General features: G+C 44.8%; 1 protein-coding gene across 1 annotated transcript in view; it reads right to left on the minus strand.

Annotated features, from left to right (window-relative positions):
* The window catches only part of NECAB2 (N-terminal EF-hand calcium binding protein 2), a gene marked incomplete at its 5' end in the record, with an annotated part of 67,728 nt that overhangs the window by 25,475 nt on the left and 20,694 nt on the right, over positions 1-21,559 (minus strand). Inside the window, one exon of the mRNA XM_008941193.1 lies at positions 12,830-12,938. Within this exon, the coding sequence (XP_008939441.1) occupies positions 12,830-12,938 (109 nt within the window). The remainder of the gene's footprint in view (positions 1-12,829; positions 12,939-21,559) is intronic.

A 21,559-nucleotide genomic window follows, 5' to 3' on the forward strand; every position in this document is an offset into this window, starting at 1 on the left:
CTTATGGTGTCACAGGCACACTTGCCCTGCACACAATTCAGCACAACCCATCAATAGACTGAGCAGTGGGTCTGCAATAACCCAGCAGGTATTTTTCATTCTGCTCTGCTTTTTCCAGCAGGGCAGGGAGTGCCACATCTTTAAACTCCCAGGGCAGATGGAGGAGGTTCAAGATTCACCATTCACTCCAGTCAAAGGTTTCCTCCCAAATCCACGTTACATGAAGCAGGAGCAGTTTTGCAGAGACCATATTGATCTCCACTTAACTGGGACATTTTCAGTGCTGGAGGACAATGATTTATATTAAAATACCTATGGGAAACAGCTCCCACAGGGGCTCCTGAAAAGGAGAGAAATTCTGCCTCCTCCAAAGCAAAATTAATGACTTTATTCTTCCCTTGGCACGTGCTCCATCTCTGAGCACTTGGGGAGCACAGTAAGGGAGCCTGAAAACTCAGCAGGGAATAATGTTTTCTTCTGAAGTGCCGGTACCACAGAGAAGAAAAAATAGGGACAAAGAATTGCCCAGAAACAGAGAGAAGCAAACGGAGGATTTTGTATGAAGTTCTCATATATAGAGTTTGTCTTACAAAGAGCCTTATTGTCTGTGGTGTGAGATTTGGGATTCTAAAAGACCCTAGGTACTCCAGGAGACAATCTCTCTCCTCCTGCTTGCAGGATTTTTGTTCACTGGTATGAAGGCTGGAGTGTAGTGTCCTTAAGGATGGGTTGCCCACCTGAACCAAGGAGACAGCTCCTTCCTGCTCCCTGCACAGCCTTCCCCTGGATTTAAGCAGATGATTACCAAGATAGGGTTGGTTGTACTTCTTCTCCACACTGTCTGGCCACCGTGGCCAACGCAGCTGAGCGAGGCAGAAGGTGAGCAGCAGTGGGGCTGCACAGCAAAGCTGTATTCAGACCCACTGAATACCGATCTTTTCCTATGCCTTTCTCTGTGGCTGCTCGCCTCGATTAGCCATCTGCATTCCCATTAAACCTGACACTGCCCAGATCCAGGTCTCAAATCACAAGCCTACATTCACTGGAGATGCTGGTGCTGAGCGCTTGGCTTTGGAGCGCTGGGGCAGCAGACTCCTCATTACAGACCAGGAGTTCGAAAAATGCTGCATTTTCAAGGTGAACTGAACCGACCTTCAGTACAAACAAGCACGGTAGATCTGGCAGGCTCAGGATAAAACGTTCCTTTACTCATCCTGCTTCAAGGCTCTTCCCTCCCTACGCAACAAGTGACCGGAAGTTGCTGCAGCATCACACAGGGAGGCCAGGCTGGACATGCTCTGCCTGCAGGAACACAGAGAGAAGTCAGGAGGTCCTGGCTCCTAGCTGAGCCCCAGCAAGCAGGGCTCTCTCTGCCCAAACCAGACAAAAAGCACCTCAGATATCCACATCTGAGGTTTCAGCATCACCAAAGATGCGCCTTTAGGCAACCTTCTAGCATGATGGGGAAGACCAGCAGAACACCTTCACTCCTGTCTCCTCCTCTTCCTGGATGTGGAAGCCCCAGGGCAGACCCGTGAGCATGGCTGATGGCTCTCCTGAGGACAGTCACAACCTCAGCAAAGTGCCACATGGCCTTACAGCCACCACACGGCCCAGGTGTAGGGTTTACAAGCAGACCTGCCTGCTGGCATCCTTCCTACCGTGCTAGAAGATGCTCAGTTCAGCTTGGAGCAGCTTTCAGCCCTCTGCAACAAATTGTCTGCATTACAAAGGCTACTCCATCTCTGGCTGCAAAGGAAAAGGCTGGGAGGTGGGGGGTAAGGATGGTTAGCACTGAATACCAACTCTTAATTGCTAAAGAGAATCTTTGAAGTCCCAAACCATCAAAGCTGAGGTGTGGCTGCAGCAGCCAGAGGGATCTCTGTCCCCGGTGACCTCATCTCATCTGCTGGTCTTCTACAGGATCCATCCCCACCTCTCCTGGCAGAGCCACTTATCTCCAGCACGGTTTCACACTCATCACAGTCCTTGAGGAAGAGCTTTTGGTGAGGATTTTCCTGAGTTTGGAAAAAGGAAAACTCTTCTGCAGTGACAGCTTATGCTTTCTTTGAGGGTCCTGCAAGTGACTCCACTGTTCATCAGAGGCCCCAACCCCTCCCCACAGATGTGGGGTAGGCTGGGCACAGGACATGACGTGCGGTGAGCACAAGGATCACAGACGCACACTGGGGCTTGCTCTGGCAATGATGTCTGCTAACAGCAGTATTCCTGATTTTGCTCGTGCAGCTGATAAAACCAGCATGGGCACTTTGTCAGGGTGGGGAGGTTGAACTTTCCTCATTTGTGATATGCTCTTTCTGCAACACAACTCTCAGAGATTCCGTTTCCTTGCAGGGAATCAATGCCTACCATAAAGACAGAGACCATTATAACATATTAATTGCTTAGTTTCTCACTTTTGAAGACTCTCACCTGGTGCTGGATTTTGAGGCCAGTTCAGTTCCTCACTCCCTTGGCGTACTGATTTATTCTGCAGTCACAGACACATATGAAGCACCAGGTCCTATCTAACACCAGCCCCTACCCTATGCAATCTCTGTGCAACCTCTTTTCCCACCTACAGCTCAGGTATGGATCAGAAATAGCACGGTGAAGACCCCAGGTGCCTCTCCCAGCTCCTCAGAGAATCCCAATTTGCAAACCATCCCCGACGAAGAGCAGATGCTTTATTTCATCAGTAGTTTCAAGACGACCAAAACAACACTTTCCACGCGGTGAATTATTCGACAGAACAAAACACCCAGCTCTAATCATCAAGGGCACCAAGTGAAGGGTATGAATATGGATAAAAATGAAACAAATGGTTGGGATGTTGTTGGAAAACACACTCTAAGCTCTCACTAGTTAAAAGAGAAATAAATGTCACTTTCAAAAAAGGCAGGGACAATAAACTGGCACCTGCAGAGTACCAGACATTTGTTTGTTCATTCACCAGCAACTGCAATATGGCATTTCAGGCTGTCAGCTGGTGCTAGACCATCTTGCTTTGTCACACAGCTCAGGAGCTGGGGTCAGGATACCACCACAATCCAGGCTGAGCATCAGTGAGGCTCTGCCATTCCTGCCCTACCACTTCTAGAAATTAGCACAAAATATGCAGCAAAAAGGCACAATTTTCTGCCAAGTGCTGTTCAAATCCCTAAACTCGATAGAGTGCAGGAGAAGCCCAAGGCAGTCCCACTACTGCTCTCCCTGCCTACCCTCTGTAAAAGGGGTTAGGGACACCACAACTTTCTGCAACGCAATTCTGGGCAAGGGGATATATTTTCCCAACCCCACCACCTTGGTATCTAATTGGTCTACCCCAGATCTGCACATTAAGAGCAAAAACTAGTGGAGTTTCTGCACATGGAATAAAATTTGAGGTGATTAAGGTATGTTCCTCTTGCATTTCTCTTTGTACCTTGTAAGGCCATTTCCGTCTATTAAAAATGATCGACATCACCTCTCTCAGCTTTGTCAGACGTGGATATAACCTCTAACCACACACTTGCAAAAGAAATTCTCTTGAAAAGCTCATAAGACCTCTGAACAAGACAACAACACAATAAAATGCCTGTTTACAGTGTAGCTGATATGCTAAAAAAATGTACCAGTGCAGCACACTGATTTACTAAGCTTAATCTAACAGTTGGTTTCTAAGCACAGTCATCATCTTAAATAAAACAGACATTTAGTACAGTACTAAACACTTTCAAGTCTTTGTGTGTGCCAAATCCTTAATAAATTCATCTAAACCCTCAATTCTTTTATTTTTTTATTTTTTTTGGGAGAGGGGGAATATGGATGACTTGATCTTGAAAATATCACAGCAAAGAAAAGAGAAGGCAGGTTTAATTACAGCCTACGAGTAACTTAGCTGCTAGGAGGGATGGCATTTCCAAATTTATTAAGTTGCTGATTATTATATACACAGTTTGGCCCACTGTGTACATACACTGGGTTATATTAGCTCTCATTTAATTTATCCCCAGACAGTGCCAGGCAAAACTGGGACTATAAACCTCGAAGGATGGGCTGTACACACCACAACCAGCACAGAGGTGGTACAGATGACCTTTTTCTTTCCAGGGTATTTCTACTAGCTCCACTCTGGAAACACAAACATGAGTTTTGGTGATATTTTCATCATGTGCCTTTGAATTAATGGATTATTTAGTTTTGACATCGTGGTTCCATGCAGAACCACAATCTTCAGCCTGCATCCAGCATCACAACCCCCTTTAAAGCAAGCTCTTCATCTCACAGATACATTTCACAACCAGTAAATACAGGAGCTGTGGCTGTTAGCAACCCATCAGTTTTGCTTGGCCCCCTCATTTCCATCAAAAGAAGTAATTTATGTATGATTTTAAACTCTCATTACTTCTTTTAGTTCAATTTTTCAGAGCAAACCATTAAACCAAATAAATACCTCCTTTCTGAGGGGAGAAGAAGATCTCTCAGGTTTTTTTGCACAAACTGTGAACAGTGTGAATCTGTCAGGACTGGCCTTTTTTGATGAAGGAACATGTAACTTTTTGCCTATATCTCCTTGATACAGAAGCCTGGACTAATCTGATTTCTATTTGTGATCTCTGTAATATTGAACTGCAAAAGAGACAGGGAGAAACTAATTGTTTGGAGCTCAGCAGAACGATCTGCTAACTGCCAGAAGCAAACAGTAAGACATTGAGAGCATGAACTAAAATTAAATCAGCTTCCTCCTCCTTTTAGATTTTGTAGGTATCTTGGTTATCACCACAGTTGTACGTAGGAGACGAAGAAATTAAAGCAAGAAACATAGAGGTTTGGGCATGTGACACACAACTGGTGGGGGGGCTTGTAAAAGAATACTAAAGCAACAAGTCCCTGTACTCTGTTGCACATATTTTCCCAATATCTTTGTTTCTCGTGTATTCTCTTCTCCTGCCAGTAAAAAATGATTTAAAAAACCTTTCTCCAAATGCAGTCCCAAGGCAGACAGCTTGCTCTGCTTACCGAGCAGCAGCTGGACACGTTGTGCTTGATTGTGGTGCCCTATGCACAATTATTCAGAAAAATACACATTTAAATTTGTAAGACTGGACCTCAGCCCAAAACGCTACAGCCTCTTTGAATGCCTACATGATTCGACCACAAGCAGCTGATTAGAACTAAACACCTTAGTCACTTTTACGGTTTTAATGCAAGATCTTGGTAACTTTCCACTGCCTAGAAAAGAAAACCTCTGACGCAGAATGGTCCTCAATAATCTGAAAAATCAGAAGCTGAGCCCCAGTCACAGCTAGAAACCCCTGCAGTGTGATAGCTCTCCATTCTGTTTGCACAGCTAAACCCCCCCAATCTTTGCCCTCCGCAGCAGACATCAGCTTGCTGCTCCCAGCTCCTTGCTGCCAGCATTAAACAGGCTCCCTCCAGGGACCCTGCCGAGCGGCTGCCTGGGAAAACACCTGGGAAATACGATTAGAAATAGAAAAATGTTCTCAAATGTTTTTTTCAAACAAGATTCTGTGCAGATTTTCCAGCTTTGTGTTTCTCCCAATGACCTTCCCACTGAGGGATTTATATTTTTTTTTTTAATCCCCTTTTTGGTAAGCCAGAGATGTTTTGTAGCGCTATCAGCATGCAGCTGCTCAGCACCAGCTTTTGCACCAAGAATTTCTTCACTTAAATGAAAAGTAGAGGAGAGAATGGCATAAGTGACATGTCGGCACAGAGAACAATAAGCTAGGACTCGAAAAACATCTTCCACATAAACAGAAAGAACAAAATCCACCAAATGCCCACGCTCTCAAGAGCCAGACATATAATTTTTGTGCAATCATTTTGTCCTTTTCAGAAGGGACAAGAACCATCTCTTGAATCAGTTAATCAAAATCTCAGCTGATTATACTATCTGTAGTTTGTTTCCCAGACAGCTAATTGAGAACATTCAATATTCAAAAATTAAGTTGGTTTCAATGGGCACATCCATCTCCATAGGGCTTCGGCTCCCAGACAAATCCGGTGCTCCACTGAATCACGTTTGCAATGCAAATAGCCAAGACTAGGGAGGGGGGTTAAAAACCAGGAAAAAATATATTCAGTCCTAATCATCATTGTTCCTTGCCCAAGAAGTGGAAGTATTTTTTGTTCAATTTTGAAAGGATTAGACTACAGAAGCCTGGAGAAAAGCATGGGCAGCACAAGCTAAAGCCCATAGTGGACTCTATCAGGTGGAGTCTCCTCACACCAAAGGACAATCAGACCCAGCACGGGCTGTGGGAAGGTAAAACATGTCAGAGGGTATGCCTGGGGGTACTGTGGTATCCAAACAAAGTGGGAACAACAGACCTTTTCCACCAGAGGTGAATAATTACTGGAGCAGAAGGACAGCAGGCTGCAGAACAGTCAAAGATACCAAAGGTGTCCAGGTCTGGAGCAGGGCTATGTGCTAGAAGGAGGGTGTTGAGAATCTCCTGTTCATTTACGATGATGTAAAGCTCCATTTCTGCCCAGATTATCAGCTGCAGCACAAGGTGTAGTTTTAGCTGGCACAAATCAAGCTTCCTTGCAAGATGTTTGTTGTTTACCCAGGAACAGAGTCTGAGTTCCTTTGTCTTTGTCTCTGACCCCTCCAGAATGCCACTTTGCTCTTTTATCACACCAAACCAGGAGTTCCCAGAGTCAGGGTACCACCCAGACAGAGAGCTGAAGGGCTGCTACAGAGACATCTTCCTTTGGCTCCTCCCATTGGGAACAACATCAGTTTGGACCCTCAGCTGTACCAGCAGCACCTCGCCAGCATCTCCTCCCACCTTTGGGATGCTGCTCACCATTGTCAAGCACTAAGCTTCCTAGCCACAGGCACTGAAGTATTTGCACAAGGTCTAACAGAAAACAGTTTTACTTTCTGAGTATAAATTCAACCCACGTAACAGAAAAACAAAACCCATCCACCAGTCCAATTTCAAGAGCTTCTGGCCCCACAAACGCCCTGATGATGTCTGCAGAGGGTCAAAACTGGACAGGAGCAGGAGGGATTTTTGCCAGCTGAGTTAAAGCAGGAAGGTGCCGGGGAAGGCCAGGCAGAAGGAGCTCACATTGCCAAGCACACTCCCTCTCCTTAGAGACCTCAGCACTGGCACTGATACTCTGCATGTCCACCTTGAAATCCCACAACCAGCAAGTCACAAGTGCAGGAGACACCTCACTCCTGCTTCTATCCCTCATCAGTACTAACATGATCTTAATAGCTTCTCCTGCACAATTAGCAGCTAGTGAAATACAGACTTGTCCCTCCTCACTTGCTCTGCTTCCATCAGCCTTAAATAACCAATGCTTTCAGCCATGCCCTGAAAAGCAGCTGTCCCACCATGCCAGGCCAGGGCTGGACCCATCTCAGCCAGTTTTGCTTTGCCAAGGCAGCAGCAGGTTCTCCCCACCAGCAGCAATGTTTGGTATGACAACCATTTAAACAACCCATCCAGGGACAGCTACGCCCCATCTCCTTGCAAAAGCAGGGGCAGCCCAAAGCTCCCACTCTGTCTGCTCTGGGTCTCTCAAAAGGCTGGAGCTGAATCCACGGCTGGAAGCAGCACAGCTGTGCTGGTAAGGTATTGACTCAGGCTGCCCGGGGAGGTGCTGGAGTCACCAGACCTGGAGGGCTTCAAAAAAATGTCTAGATGTGGCACTTGAGGACATGGTTTAATGGTCATGGTAGTGTTGGGTTGATGGTTGGACTTGATGATCTTAGAGGTCTTTTCCAACCTTAATGATTCTAGGATTCTATGATCCCTGCATCCCAAAGCAACACCAAATTACTCTGATTTATACTACAGCTCCCTGTGGTATCTGAGCAGCTGAGGGATCAGGGGGAGGGAAGGTGGCTCCATATTTCCAAGAAGGATGTTGTCCAGCATCCAAAGGCGTGCCATCAATTTTCCCATCTAACCCCCTCCAGGCCACTCCCCCAGGTAAGTGCTGTGGAGGGCAGGAGGGGGCACGCTGCCCAGTGCAGCTGGAGAACCCCATCGGCTGCACTTCTCCATCTGTCACAGTCCTCCAGCAAAAGTGACAGTCTGGGGAAGCTGTGATGGGCTTCTGAGAAGAGATACTGCTTCTGTTAATTATCCTACATGCACGCTCCAAGCTTTTTTAGTGTTTGCCACTGGAGAAAAGAGCTCATTTAGAGAGAGGAGGGGGTGAAATGAAGCAATTAAAAGAATAGCTATAAGCCTAGAGAAGAGATAACAAATGACAGAGCAGCAGAATGCTAATGCCATGTTCTTGGCTCCTTGTGAATGGACCTGCACAGGTCATTGGAGAAGTCCTGCCCCAGTGAGCAGATCTCTCCCCAAAGGATTGTCCTCTGCAGCTATGAAAAAATGTACACAATAGAAAAGGAATTTTTAAAACCTCCTGCTAGGACTAAATTTGTTTGGCCAACAGCCACACCTGACTTCCTCCTGCTTTCACAAGGACTGAGAGATGCTTCTTCATTCCAAAGGGATGCAGGTTGGATGCAAGTGCTGGTCCAAGGAGCTGGAAGAAGGTGGAACTGTGGGTCAGCCAAAGTAAGTTTTGTCCAGTATCGCAGTAACATTTTTAAAGGGTTTCATGTGCTCATTTGTGACTGTAAAGCCTGACTTTCCACTTGCAGTAACTTTTTCCTTTTAAAATTGATGCATGTTGTTAGAAAAAATAAGAGAAGGTGTAGATAACTGCAAATAAAACAGGGTTTCTTAGGTGAACTCAAATCTAGTGTTTTCTAAAGCCCTATTCTGTCACTAAACCACATATATATATATTTAAATGTCTATCACACACGTGTCTATCACACATATAATTTGTGCAATTCCAGTAGCATTGGTATTAATAGTAACGTATCATTACCTCCCAATTAATCTTCAGGCAGCTCCCCATCAAGCAGTGCTGAAACCTCCTGAAATAGCAGCTAAAACCACTAGTGCAAACCCTCCTAGCAACATCTTGCTTTTGCCTCCTGCTTCAGTTGGGAGGAAGGCAGGAGAGCAGCCAGTGTGAGTGACAGAGAAAAAAACATCACTTCAACATCATTTTAAAGCAACAGCAGGTTTGGGAATATAATTTTGGCAAAACCTGAGTGAAGTGGGTGTCATATTTTGCACGTTCCTGCTGCCAGCAATACCCAGTAATGATGAGACTTAAAGCATGGTCCTCACATCCTACCATGGATGGCAGGTTGTCTTATGGACAACCTCTGCTACCCACTAATAAAACCCTGCGGTGGGTGTTTGAAGCCCATGCCCACTGTGCCACATTATGAACCTCCTAGAGAAACTTGACAGGCAGTCAAGAAGAAGGAAGGGGCCTCATTAATGCCCCTGAGCTATTTTGGGGTATCTCAGTTCAGTTCAGCAACATCCTAAACAAACCTTGCTAGCAACGAGGTGTTTCCCTGCCAAGACCAAGGCACAAACCCCTTCAGCTGCAGCAGGTTACAACTGACCCCCCCACAGCAGCACAGCCACTCCTGCCTCCATGTCCAGCTTCCTCGTCCCACTCCTCTGCCCAACTTTTCTCCTTTCCACCATCTTCCCACCAAAGCAAGTCAAGAAACTGGTGCAGACATTCATTTTATCTACTCCAGTAAGGCAGTTTCCTGCTCCTAAAAATACTCCAGGAAATTGAATCAACAATTTTGTAATTTGGCCGGTAACAGCAATTACTAATAATTAGCAGGAATATAATTTTCTTCATTTTCTACTCTAGCTGTAAAGTAATTTCAATAGCAAAGTTTGTTTTGCAGACTAAACAAACACGATGGCCAGTATGGGAAAACCAGAGATAAATTGGAGTATCAAAAACCAGCCTTAAAAATAAACAATCTTCTATCAAATAGCAAATAATTGTCATTCAAAATTGCTTTTTGGAAAAACAGAGTTAATATTGCTCCTATGTTCCCCTGTAAAATGGAAAATGAAAGGTCCACTCCTCTTGATCAGTAACAGCAGTGCTGAAAATCACAACCCTACTGCTTGGATATGCCAGAGGCTGGAGGCAGCATCCATCCTGCCTGACCTCCCACAGGCCCACCAGTTTACCAGGCAGAGAAGCAAAAGTCAGAGCAAGGTGTCAAGCACCCACACAGCTCAAAGGACTGTGCTAGATGGAAGACTAGAGTCAAGCAAGCCACTCGTTGCATAGTGAAAAGCTCTTTGCAGAAGAAAGCTGGTCTCTGAAATGGGTTTTCTGGAGACTGAGAGAGCTCTTGCAGATAAAAATATGAGGAATATTTTCTTCCCCCAACTTGATAAACTTGATGTCTGTGCTTTCCAAATCAATAACCAAGAGCCATTTTCATGCCAGGATTTAACTTGGAAGGGTGATCGATTCATCGCTTTTCCTTCCAGCCAAGAACAGCAGATGCTACCCTGCTCTGTGCAGTATCGGCCCCTACGGGTATTGGTGGCTGGATCAAGACAGTTTGGCAGGAGAAAAATACTGCTGAGCTGTGGGAACTCTTGCCGTGCTCAGGAGCTGCACAGCAAGACCCCATTTGCCAGGGGCACTGTCGCATGGCATTTAGAAATGGCACAATTTAGAAGACAGCCCTTACAAAGGCTCGGAGCAACCTGCAGATTCTCTACAATCCCCAGCATGGATTGCCATCCAATTTCCAGTTTCAGGAAGGCCAGAAGAAACATCCACACGCTAACCCCCATACACCTTGGGTTACACATCAGCTGTCTGCTTCCTTTCCCAGACAAAATTACAGCTGATCAGCTCAGCCAATTCTATAAATTATTTTAGAACAGAGGCACGCGAGCACCCAAGTTCCAGAGGCTATGGAGAGCCCACCCAGGAGCATCTCCCGGAGCTTCACAGATAGACCCCCAAAGCATAAGGCAGCATCTACCATCTGTTGAAGAGGAACAAGTAGAAGGGGTGGATCATTCCCAGCTAATTTCAGTAACAAGGGCACTTAAGTGTTACCAGCCAATGTTACTAATAAGATCACTTAAATTCCTTTGATCAATTACTCAGCTAATAGTATATACAAAGCTGGTCTTCAGCATTTTGGATCTTGGAATAAACTCTGGGAAGCACAGACATTGCAAAGACAGGATTTTGAGAAATCTCATGCTCACTTTGGCCTCAGAAACATATTCAGCAGCAGCCCCTATACTGGGTTGACTTGGTGCCATCACACTCTAGAGCAATCACTGCTTTCCAGGGCATAGAATGTTTGGGTTGGAAGGGACCTCCAAAGGTCGTCTAGTCCAATCTTTTTTTAATCTATTGGATGGGTGGAAAAGCATGCACCGCTCACACAGCCAAGACTCTACCTGCTGCCAGAAAACTTTATAATTAAACAGGCTGTTATTTTATTTTTTTTTAAGTACTAAGTGCGAGACATCTCATTTGAAATTGGATTCTCTTTTCACCTGCTTTTTTGGACACATTTTTTTCTCTGTAGAGGAATAAGTCACACAGGAACATGACTCAAAGCTGACTTTTGTTTCTATTTCCAAATAGCCTCAACTACTCAAGGCTTCTGAAGATGAGTTCCTCTAAGAAAAAGAAAACCCACCAGTGGGCTGTATCCTTTGTGCCAGTGCCCAGCTGGCATGGGAGGCTTCAACTGGGGCCTTCCGGACTCCACAGCTTTATGCCAATCCTGAACATTGCTGGTTACAGACACTTGTCAGGGGCTCACAAACACCTCAGACCTTGCCAAAGGCAAAGGCAGACAGAGGGAGTGCTGAAGGAGAGGAGACAAAGAAAACATCAACTGCTAATGAGTTTGTCACCTTAATTTGACAGCTTGGTGCAGCCTTGATTCTCATTGAGAGCGGTCAGGTGCCAAATTTAGTTTCAACTTTGATGTAACCTCAAACTAAAGCATGCCTAGAGCCCTCTTCCCTGCTGCTACTGCAGCTGTAACACAGGCAGCTCAGCGCTGCTTGTAGATCTGTCCCCTTGCTGCCTTGCCCAGGCTTTGTGTCGACACGTCAGGGTGCTGGGATCAGAGCAGCAGCAAATCTGCCTCAACGCTGCTGAATTCCACCTTGAAGAGAAGGAGACTCGTTTCTATTAAGTGCTAGCAGCCATCACTGCACCAGGGGACAGCTTGGACCAGAGGCAAAGCAGGAGTAGTCCAAGTGCAGGAGATACAGAGAGATCACAAAGAGACAAGAGCACAGATCGTTTCAATTTGTTTTGTGTAAAATAGCTGGATAGGACTACGCTTACTGAGATCCACACTGGTGCCTCTTATACCACAGTGAAGCTTTCAGATGAAGTAGAAAAGCTGAAGATCCATTTAAAAGCCCTCATGGGTAGAATTAAGCATAATTTTCGATGTCATAAATATCAGGTTGCACTAAAGAATCATAGAATCCATTTAGTTTGAAAAGACCTTTAAGATCATCAAGTCCAACCATCAGCCCAGCACTACCAGGTCACCACTAAACCATATCCTTCCGCACCACATCTCCATGGCTTTTAAATACTTCCAGGGATCTGGACTCCATTGCCCTGGGCAGCCTGGGCCAGACCTTGACAGCCATTTTGGGGAAGAAATTTTTCCTAATATCCAAACTAAACCTCCCCTGGTGCAACTTGAGGCCATTTCCTCTTGTCTTGAAAACACCCTGAAAAAAACACCGAGACAAAGGCATAGGGGTCATCATAGTGAGAGACAAACCAAGCAGAAATGGAGATTTTGCAAAGTTTTGTGAAGTGAGTTGCACCCCTGCAGCCTCAGTGGTGGTTGGCTCTCTGGAGCAGCCCTGACCCTGCACACTAATGCCATGAGCCAAAGACTCTGGGACACAGGGGTGTGTCAGCATGGTGAACTTACTTGGTGTTGTCCGAGTCAATGGTATGAAAGAGCTTCTCAAGTTCTTCTTCGTTGAGTGTCCCATCAGAAAAAAAGGCCTGGAACTCCTCCAGGGACAGCTTCCCATCATCTGCAAACAGCAGCACAGCCACCATTAGGGAATAGGAAAAGAGAGGGGCACAACAACTGAAAATCAAGAGTTACATTCAGATTTAAAGATTCAGACCAAAATTATCTCAAAGTACTTTTGTACAACTGTCCCTCAACCAATGCAGAGACCTTGCCACAGGGTGGGACTTGGCAGTTCTTGCAGCACCTGAGCCAGGTAAAGCTTCATTGTTCCTGGGTATAGATGCACTGGCCATTAGCAACTAATTGAGCTATGAACCCAAAGCAAGGCTCAGACCTAGAGAAAAGAAGCCTGCCAGCTTCATCCTAGAACTGAATTATATTTAAGAAATTACAGAGCATTTTCTCTACCATATGTTCAAATGATGCTGGATGCTCATTAAAGGGGTATATAATAGATAGGCTAAGACCTAGGGCTGGAATCAATAAGAATTTTGCCATCTCCATCCAGCTGAATTTTTTCCAACACAGTGCACACCCGAGCTCTGGGCAGAAATGCAAAATAGCAGGTACCAAGCATAACAAGACGTCTCCTGCTTCAGTTGTGAACTGTTTAAACACCTCAGTGTTTTGCCCTCACTTTGGAAGGGACCTGATGATGCACAGGATCCATCTGCCTGACCATACGGGCTACAGCTTGCTGGGTGCCTGCTGGCAAACCTGCCAGCGCATAAAGGTTTAATAATGTTCTCCTGAGCGCCTAGAGATGAATTTACAGTCATTTCAGCAGCAAGCTCCAAGGTCATCCTTGAACATTTACTTTGATACTGACTCTGGCAGAAGTGCTCAGGCACTTTAGCAGCCTTGTCCCCAGCTATACGAAGTGACCCTGCAGATAGTCACTGCCTGGGGACAGTGTCTCTGGTCTCAACTCCAAGACTGAAAAACAACATCCAGATTTGAAAATCTGGCCATACGCTTTGCATATTATTCTATATATTTGCCCCAGTGTTAATTTAACACTGGGGTTACTACACCCTACTTAAATGACTAAGGGAAAAAAAGTCAAATCCATATCCAAGGGGATATACAGAGGATCCTTGGCAACTTTTGCTGATAAGGTAACAAAGGCTTATGGCTAAGCGTAAATCTGGAGCCTTTCTTTGTGTGCTGTTGACAGGTACAGCACATCTTTAAAACAACAGCTAGAAGCAAGAAACAGGAGAAAGCTCCTGTGATGAAATTCAGCAATAAAGCACAGGGAGAGAGACAAACGAAACTTTAAAGAAAATTTCATTTACCTCAAGTTTCTTGTTCCAGCTGCTGACTCTGCTCTGGTGAGCAGCAAGTGCCAAGGGGGAAAGAACTGCCCTGCTCAGGTACTGTTTAGAGCCTCTCCATTCATCTCCACACAAGATTCATAGACTGGAATTGCTGCCTGCTTTGCAGTAGGAGACTGTAACATTCATTATTTAATCAAACCAATTATAAACCTTGTTGCTTCTCTTTCAGGAAATGATGCTAGAGGACAAAATTAGCCAACTTTCCACATACAGATCAATATTTCTTCCCCAAGCTAAATAAGTCTGCTGCTCCTAAAACATACCTGCATTGCCAAATGCTAACCCAGTTTCCCTTGCCCGACACAAGACAAAGCTAGACCAGTGATAAATTGAGTCTAAGATGCCTATTTAATTGGCAATTACAAAAGGAACACAGCAGGAGAACAAAATCTACAGCAACACTGGGTGAAAAGGGTACTACTGGCAGAGCACCGCAATGGCTGAAGAGAGTGCCCAGCTGCCTACTTTGTTTTTCTGTGTTCCTTCCCCAAAACGTGAGCTCTTTGCAGCTGGCAGGGCGCAGAATATCAATGCACATCTCGGAGGATGGGTCCCAGATTTGCTCACTGTTTCTGATGACAGAGAACTAAAGCATCTGCACTTCAACAAGTATTGCTTGAGGCTAACACAGTGGTGACGCTTTTGCCGAAGGAGATAAAAACACTGTGCCCAGAGCAAGAGCCTCATCCACACCATTCACCTCTGCACATTGCACAACTGGGTGAGAAGTTCCCCCCAGTGCTCCTATTTATGCTTTATCCTAGCCAAGATCAACGTTTGGTTTCTCCTGATCCTGACTGGCAATGAATGCAGGTCTTCAAAGCATCATGATCAAAAGGATAATGGCATTTCTACCCCACGAGGGCTAAAATCTGGGGTACAATTCCTGCAAAACTTAAATCGGTCCTTGTTCACCTTGAAATTGTACTTTGATGCAGAGGGAGGGAGAATTCTCAGGAAAGTCACATAAATCAACTGACTGGGAAAGAAACTGTAAAAATCAAGTGATTTTTTTTTTTTTCCAGGAGAGTATTTTAATCCGAATTTACAGTTTGCTCACTTCTGACAGGGAAAAAGGTGTTTCTAAGCTTAAGGGAAAAAAATCTTTTTCCTTTGCCTATCTTTTGTATTTCATAACTTGTCTTTCATTCTATTCTTATTCCATTTAAGCAATGAATCTGAAATATTGATGTTTAAAATCTGTAACAAAATGCTGCTCTGATTCCTATCTTGCCTCCTCCAGAATCACAGGTACCAATTACCACAATGGGCCAGATCACTGGAAACCAACAGCACACACACCAAACTTCTTCTGGCATCTAACAGCCCAAAGTAATACAGGATGGGTCAAGGATCTAGAGGAAGGAGGAGATAACAGTAAATTATCATTTTTCATTTTGGAGACCCCACAGAACTAGTTGTTGCCTGGGAGGAATTTGAATAGAAGCACAAACTTTACTCGTAAATAACACCTGAGATTTTCATCCCCCAACAAATACCACCACAAACTGCCAGTCAGCTGAAAGCTGATTGTTACTTAACACAAGCTGGAATACTTGTCTGCAAACACACAAAGCAAAAGCCTTCCAGAGTAACGAGATAATCCTTCAGCAGCCTATCTATAATTGTGAAGCAGCCTGAAAGCATTGAGTTGCTGGAGCCCAGCACGAAAGGAAGCCTTCAGGGAACTTGGGTGATAAGGGGAAGCAGAATGGGCTGGGATTTGGCAGTTAAAATTAAACTGGCAGAAAATCCTAGGCAAGGAGGATTGACCACAACATTACGGACACCAGGTCCACCTGCTGATGTCTGCTCTGATAAGAGCTGGTGAAGACACTGTGCTCCAGGAGCAGCCTTATCAAAAAAGCCAGAGGAAAGGAAGCTTTTTCTGAGAGCACAACTGTCTGCACTCACCAAAGAATGGATAAGACTTCCAAAACCCTACCTTTTGCTGAAAGCTCCTGGGCTCAAGAGATATAAATTCTCCAAACGAACTGTCAGGTGTTGTACCAGAGTGGCAGCGTCGATCATATGGTTTGATTTCCCCCATGCCCTGCCCCACAGGAGCATGTCTGGGGGGCTTCAGCTTCAGGAGCTACTTTTAATAAGAAGGATAACGGAAAAATTGAGATGCCATACCAAATTACACTTAAAATAAATATAAAGCTTCCATCAGTTTTAAGATCTAGAGAAGTCTTTGTGATCTCCCTCATGGATGAGCATTCTAAGGCAGGCAACCTTCTTTCACCTACTCACCCCCCTTCCCTTTATATCCAGTACTCAAAGTCAACACCTAAGCTGGCAGCAAGGACAAATGCCACCAGCTAGAAATTCCCTGCACTGGTGGTGATCAGCTGAGAGGAGATAATCAGGCCACAGCTATTCTGCTGTTATTTTTCCCCAGACAGTAATCTTCATTTTATTCCAGCTTTTCAAAATAATTGAATCACAGGCAAAGATCAAAGCAAATTGCTGGCCAAATAGAGTTATCAAAGTTAAAACTATCTGAAGAGAGAAGGATGTAACATCAGAAAGCCGCAACTGGGATTTTATTATTGCTCCGATTGCTATCATGAAAATCTGAGGAGCCTAGAGGTGGCTCTTACACCTTCTAACCTGCACAATCGGGCTGTTCTCACCTGCTAACACAGCCAGGGAAAAAGATCATAACTGAGATCATAAATTGTCCAAAATACAGAAAAGCTGATAGCTGAGGAAATTCACTCAGCGATACAAATAGCTTAAACCATCTACAAAATAAGTTTACTGTTCTGAGCCTGAGTTTGCTAAATCCATTCTCAATTACATCAGGTTGAGACTGCTCATATATTTTCTAGCTATATTGTGAATATATTTCATTACTTATTTTTATTACTCAATGAGTTCTAAAATGCTTTAAGCCTCTCTTAGTGTGGAAGTGCCAACAGAGCTATGGGTCAGCAAACTGGATTTTATCATGGCCTGTGAATCAAAATGACAACTGTATTTTTTTTTTTTTCTTCTTTCTTGGAGCTCTGTGTGTGTGTGAGCCAATGAGAACATGGACTGGCTTCAATCCTTGACCCTTTCTTCATCCAGCCTCCTTGGAAAGCAGTGGGAACAGCTTTACTCATGTAAATGAAGTTGGATATGAGCTTGATTTTTCAGCCCTGATCTGTTAGGAAAAATTACCTCCAGTACCACAGGTCTGGTCTGAAAATTTTCCACCCTCTTTGACTCCAGTATCACATTGTTATTCCAGGGGCAACTGAATTTAGCTAGAAGCAGGCTTGGTGATTCACCTCCAGCTTCGGCTGAGGTTGTGAAGCCACAGGAGTTCTGCGTGAGAAGCACGAGCCATGTTTCAGTGGCTTCTTACAAGAATAGTGCTGTTGCCACTGGTGTGGAGCCCCTGCAAACATCTTTGCTAATGAGGTGTAGCACACATCGTTAAAAGGAAATCACTACAATTGTAGTAATTTTCTAGTGAAAGTTTATGGAGTGACTCCAAAATCACCTTTCTTTTTTTTGAAGGTTAACTAATATCCAGCCCAGATGTTTTCACGAGGTTGGGCACCACACCAAGCAATCCATGTGGATAACCTGAGAGACAAACTCATGTTTCCATCACAAGCTGATAAGCTGTTTAAAACACTCCAGTGCATTTCCTAATGCTGGCTGGATTTGCTGATGGGACCTACCTACTGGTTGATGTTGGCATGGGAATGCAAAGGCTGGGGCAGAAGAAACCACGGTTTCCCATTAACACAAAGCCAGGGATTGAACTCTGGGACCTGGGGTTTTCCTTAGTCAACTCATTGGAAAACACTTGGCTGTGCACCAGACCCCAGTGGCAAATGCCACACGCAGCTCTACTTTCAGCATCACCATTTTCTTTTTGTCTTTTTATCTTCCTGGGACACCTTTCCTTCCTATGTTCAGGTGAGGCTTTATAGAGACAAATTGAAGAACATCTCTTAAGAAGTCAGCCAATACTCCTCCCTAGTCCTTTACCCCAGTGACAGGATCAGCTCTTCTTTGGTAAATCTGAAGGCATTTCTCTCTGTATCAAAAGGTAGAGTTCATCAAGCAAAGTGTGTTTACTCAGTTTTGGTCTTTTCCTTTGCAAATTGTGCAGTTTTGTGGTACAACTGGAACCGGTGCAATTTAGAATCCACCACTGACACAGCAGGGCTGAGCCTCCTTTCTGTGGCAGGGTTAACCTCTTATTTTCCATTAAAAATGGGGGAAAACAGTGACTTTAATTTCAAAATGACCACATCACTCAGTGTAAAACCCTGAGGAATGACTTAAAGCCTCCGGCTTACACATGTACCAAGGAGATGATGGCTGGCAACCTTCCCCGGAGGACCTGGCCTGGCGAAAAGTGGGGAATTCTGTGGCGGTCGGAAACCTGAACCTTGTTCTCAGCAGAAATAACCTGGGCATCCAGCAATGCCCATTAACATGCTGGAATTTTCCCCAAGCTGCTCAGCATTTACCAACAAATCAAGCCTTTTGCCATCCCAGAATCAGAAGTAATTTTTAAATTCTTTTTAATAGCAGCTATAGAAGGTATCAAATGTAGGCCGGTAGGCAGGGAGACATGAAGGAGTGATATAGCACATCTTCTCCTGCTTTATTTTGTCAAGACTACTTTTTTTTTTTTTTTTTCAGTTTTCCAGATAACCCTCACCCTGCTGTAATGAGCTGATTTAAAGGTGGTGTTGTTTTTTTTTTTCCTGCACTCACCCAATATATCGACTTTGGATGTCTGGATGAACGCTCTCCAAAGAAATTCCCAGTTCTTTACAAATCAAGTGCTGGGATCAGACTTTCCCAAGGTGCAAATAGCTTGGCCAGGTTCAATGCAACTACTGGTTAATAGAGGCTATAACAAAAATTACCCAAACATTTAGAAGAGGATTAAGAGAGAGATGCCAGTAGTTCCCAAAGCTTTCTTGATCCACCATTTTCCTACAGAAAACAGGAAGGAACCCATTTCAGGTTTCCTCTTGCTAATCAGGTTCTTTTCTTTCAATTTAAAAAGAAAATTAACATCAACAACTGATTTCTATATAGTTGCTTCACATCTGTAGTGGCAGAAAGAGAATACTGAGTCAGTCCCTCCATGTGCTGCTGTTCTGTAATGATTTATGGAAACCACAGGTGATCTGGCCCCCAGGACACTTTGTACATGACTATGGTGGGTTAGCTCAGGGCAGGCTAGTGGGAAAATATTTATGAACAGAAAAAGTAGCTTGCAGTAGTGGGCCCGAGGTGAGGCAGCCTGGATAGACGCGCACAAAGGTTAGTGTGGTAGCATGCAGGAGACCTCAAGGCTCTTCTGGGCTAAATACCATGAATATATTAAACATAAATAAAAAGATAATGGGGACATACCTTTTCTCCCTGCTTTCTTCACTCTCCCCATCAGCCACATAGGAGATCTCTGTTTCCAAGCTGTTGCAGCCGTCAGGAGCCCCAGCTTAGCTCCAGACACACAACTGCCACTGCCTGTCGGTTATTTTTCATCTTAATTGGCCTCAGCCTGTCTCCTGTATATTGGGTGCTATTGAACAGCTGACTGACTTTGAAAAACTGTAGCTTTTTAGGACCTTTGATTTATTTGCCCATTCAAGCTGCTTCCCTTGGGAGCTAGACCAGCACAAGCCACCACAGTGAAACAGCAGCTTCCTGTGCAGAACTTGCAACCTCCTTACCCAAAGAGTCCAGTGCTCTCTCCGCAAAGCTTTGATTCTCCACATCTTCAAACATCTGCCTTGCTTTCTCTATCATTACTCAGTCCCATTGTTCTCAATTGCCTCAAACTTTGGCTTCCTTCTCCATTACAGTGCCTTCAGCATCTTTCCTCCCCACTCTTCCCACCCTCTTTTCTTTTTTGAACTCAAGTTGTGGATGCAGTAATAAAAACTAGGATTTCTGATTTAGAGAAGATTGTATGGAGAGAAGCAGCTGCAACCCTCAGCCTTTGATCCCCAAAATTTCTGCTTATTGCCCAGGCAGCCTTGTTGCAGAATCCTTCTTCAGTAACCCTCCTGAAATGCTGCATTTCAAAACCACCAGCAAGCTCTTCACTATCAAACTCCCAGTCACAGCACCCAAGCTACTGACAGCCTGTCTAAGCAATAGATCTAAAGGGGAAACAAATTGCAAAGACAGCAGAGCTTGTCATTAATGTGAGAACACTTGGTGTTCCAGTGATCCCAAAGCTGTAAATCCTGACTTCAAAACTTCCTCCTTCCATTTAAGACAAAACTCTCCCAAGGAGACCTTGTTAAAAGAGAGCAGAACCTGCCTGCTACAGTGCCCTAAAAACAACTATTCTGCATGGGGAGTACCACAAACCACGAAAAACATGCTAATATAAAAAGTGGGAGAAAACCTAACATTTGGATATATATTCAAATATTAAATAGCACAGCTGCTAATTTCATAGGCAACAAATAGTTCATTTCCATGCATCAGAAACCCAGAGTGTTGTACATAATCCCCTGCCAGGTTAAGCTTCTCTTTGTATGCACAATAGAGGTGGCAGGGGAATCACAGAGAGATATTTAAAGCTGCCCCCATCAAAGCAGAGGAGAAGGTTTATTTGGGAGACTTTTTTTGCAGTGGTGCATCACACTGGTTACACTGAATGGCAGAAAGCTTGGGGTGATGGGCAGAGACAAAAACCATGACAGCACTTGGTGCGCTCTCCTACAACAATGAGGTAGGGCCTAAGGGAGGTTGTGCATCCCTGAACTCCAGCTCACTTTGTCTGAACAAAAAGCCTCTGAGAAGTTACCACAAGCTATGCACTGCAGAGTCCCTCCTGTCCAGGATGGCTGAGGACAGACCACGTGCACACACACGAGCCTGACCTGCTATGTTCAGCAGCAGAGAGGGAAAATTGGTTGTCTTTGTAGGGACAAGTCAAAACATCACTTTTGGAGCTTATGAGAAGGTCATTTCATTTTTGTCTCCAGCAGGGCAGCCAAAAGCTTCATTTTGCCAAAAAGCAGACCCTGGTGTTACAGCTCCCTCCTGCACCCAGTCAGACCAGGAGACTACGAGTGACTCTCAGGAGATTGCTGGAGCAGCCACAGAGTGGGCACAGCAGCTCCGGTGCTGGGGCAGCTGTTGGACGCACTGTGTATCCCGCTGGATTTAGGGAACAGCTTGAAGATGAGGAGCCCTCAGCCCCGTGCATTAGGACCAGCAGCAAATCCAGACCATGGAACTCCCCCAGCATTCAGCCTCTTTGGAAAGCAGCAGCAGATGAACACCCAGAATGAACAGGAAAGAGAAAAAGAAGACAATTTTGGATAGCAGGTTCCTCATCTTAAGTCAAATC

Source organism: Merops nubicus, unplaced genomic scaffold (genome assembly GCF_000691845.1).
Source record: "Merops nubicus isolate BGI_N331 unplaced genomic scaffold, ASM69184v1 scaffold10350, whole genome shotgun sequence".
NCBI lineage: Eukaryota > Metazoa > Chordata > Aves > Coraciiformes > Meropidae > Merops > Merops nubicus.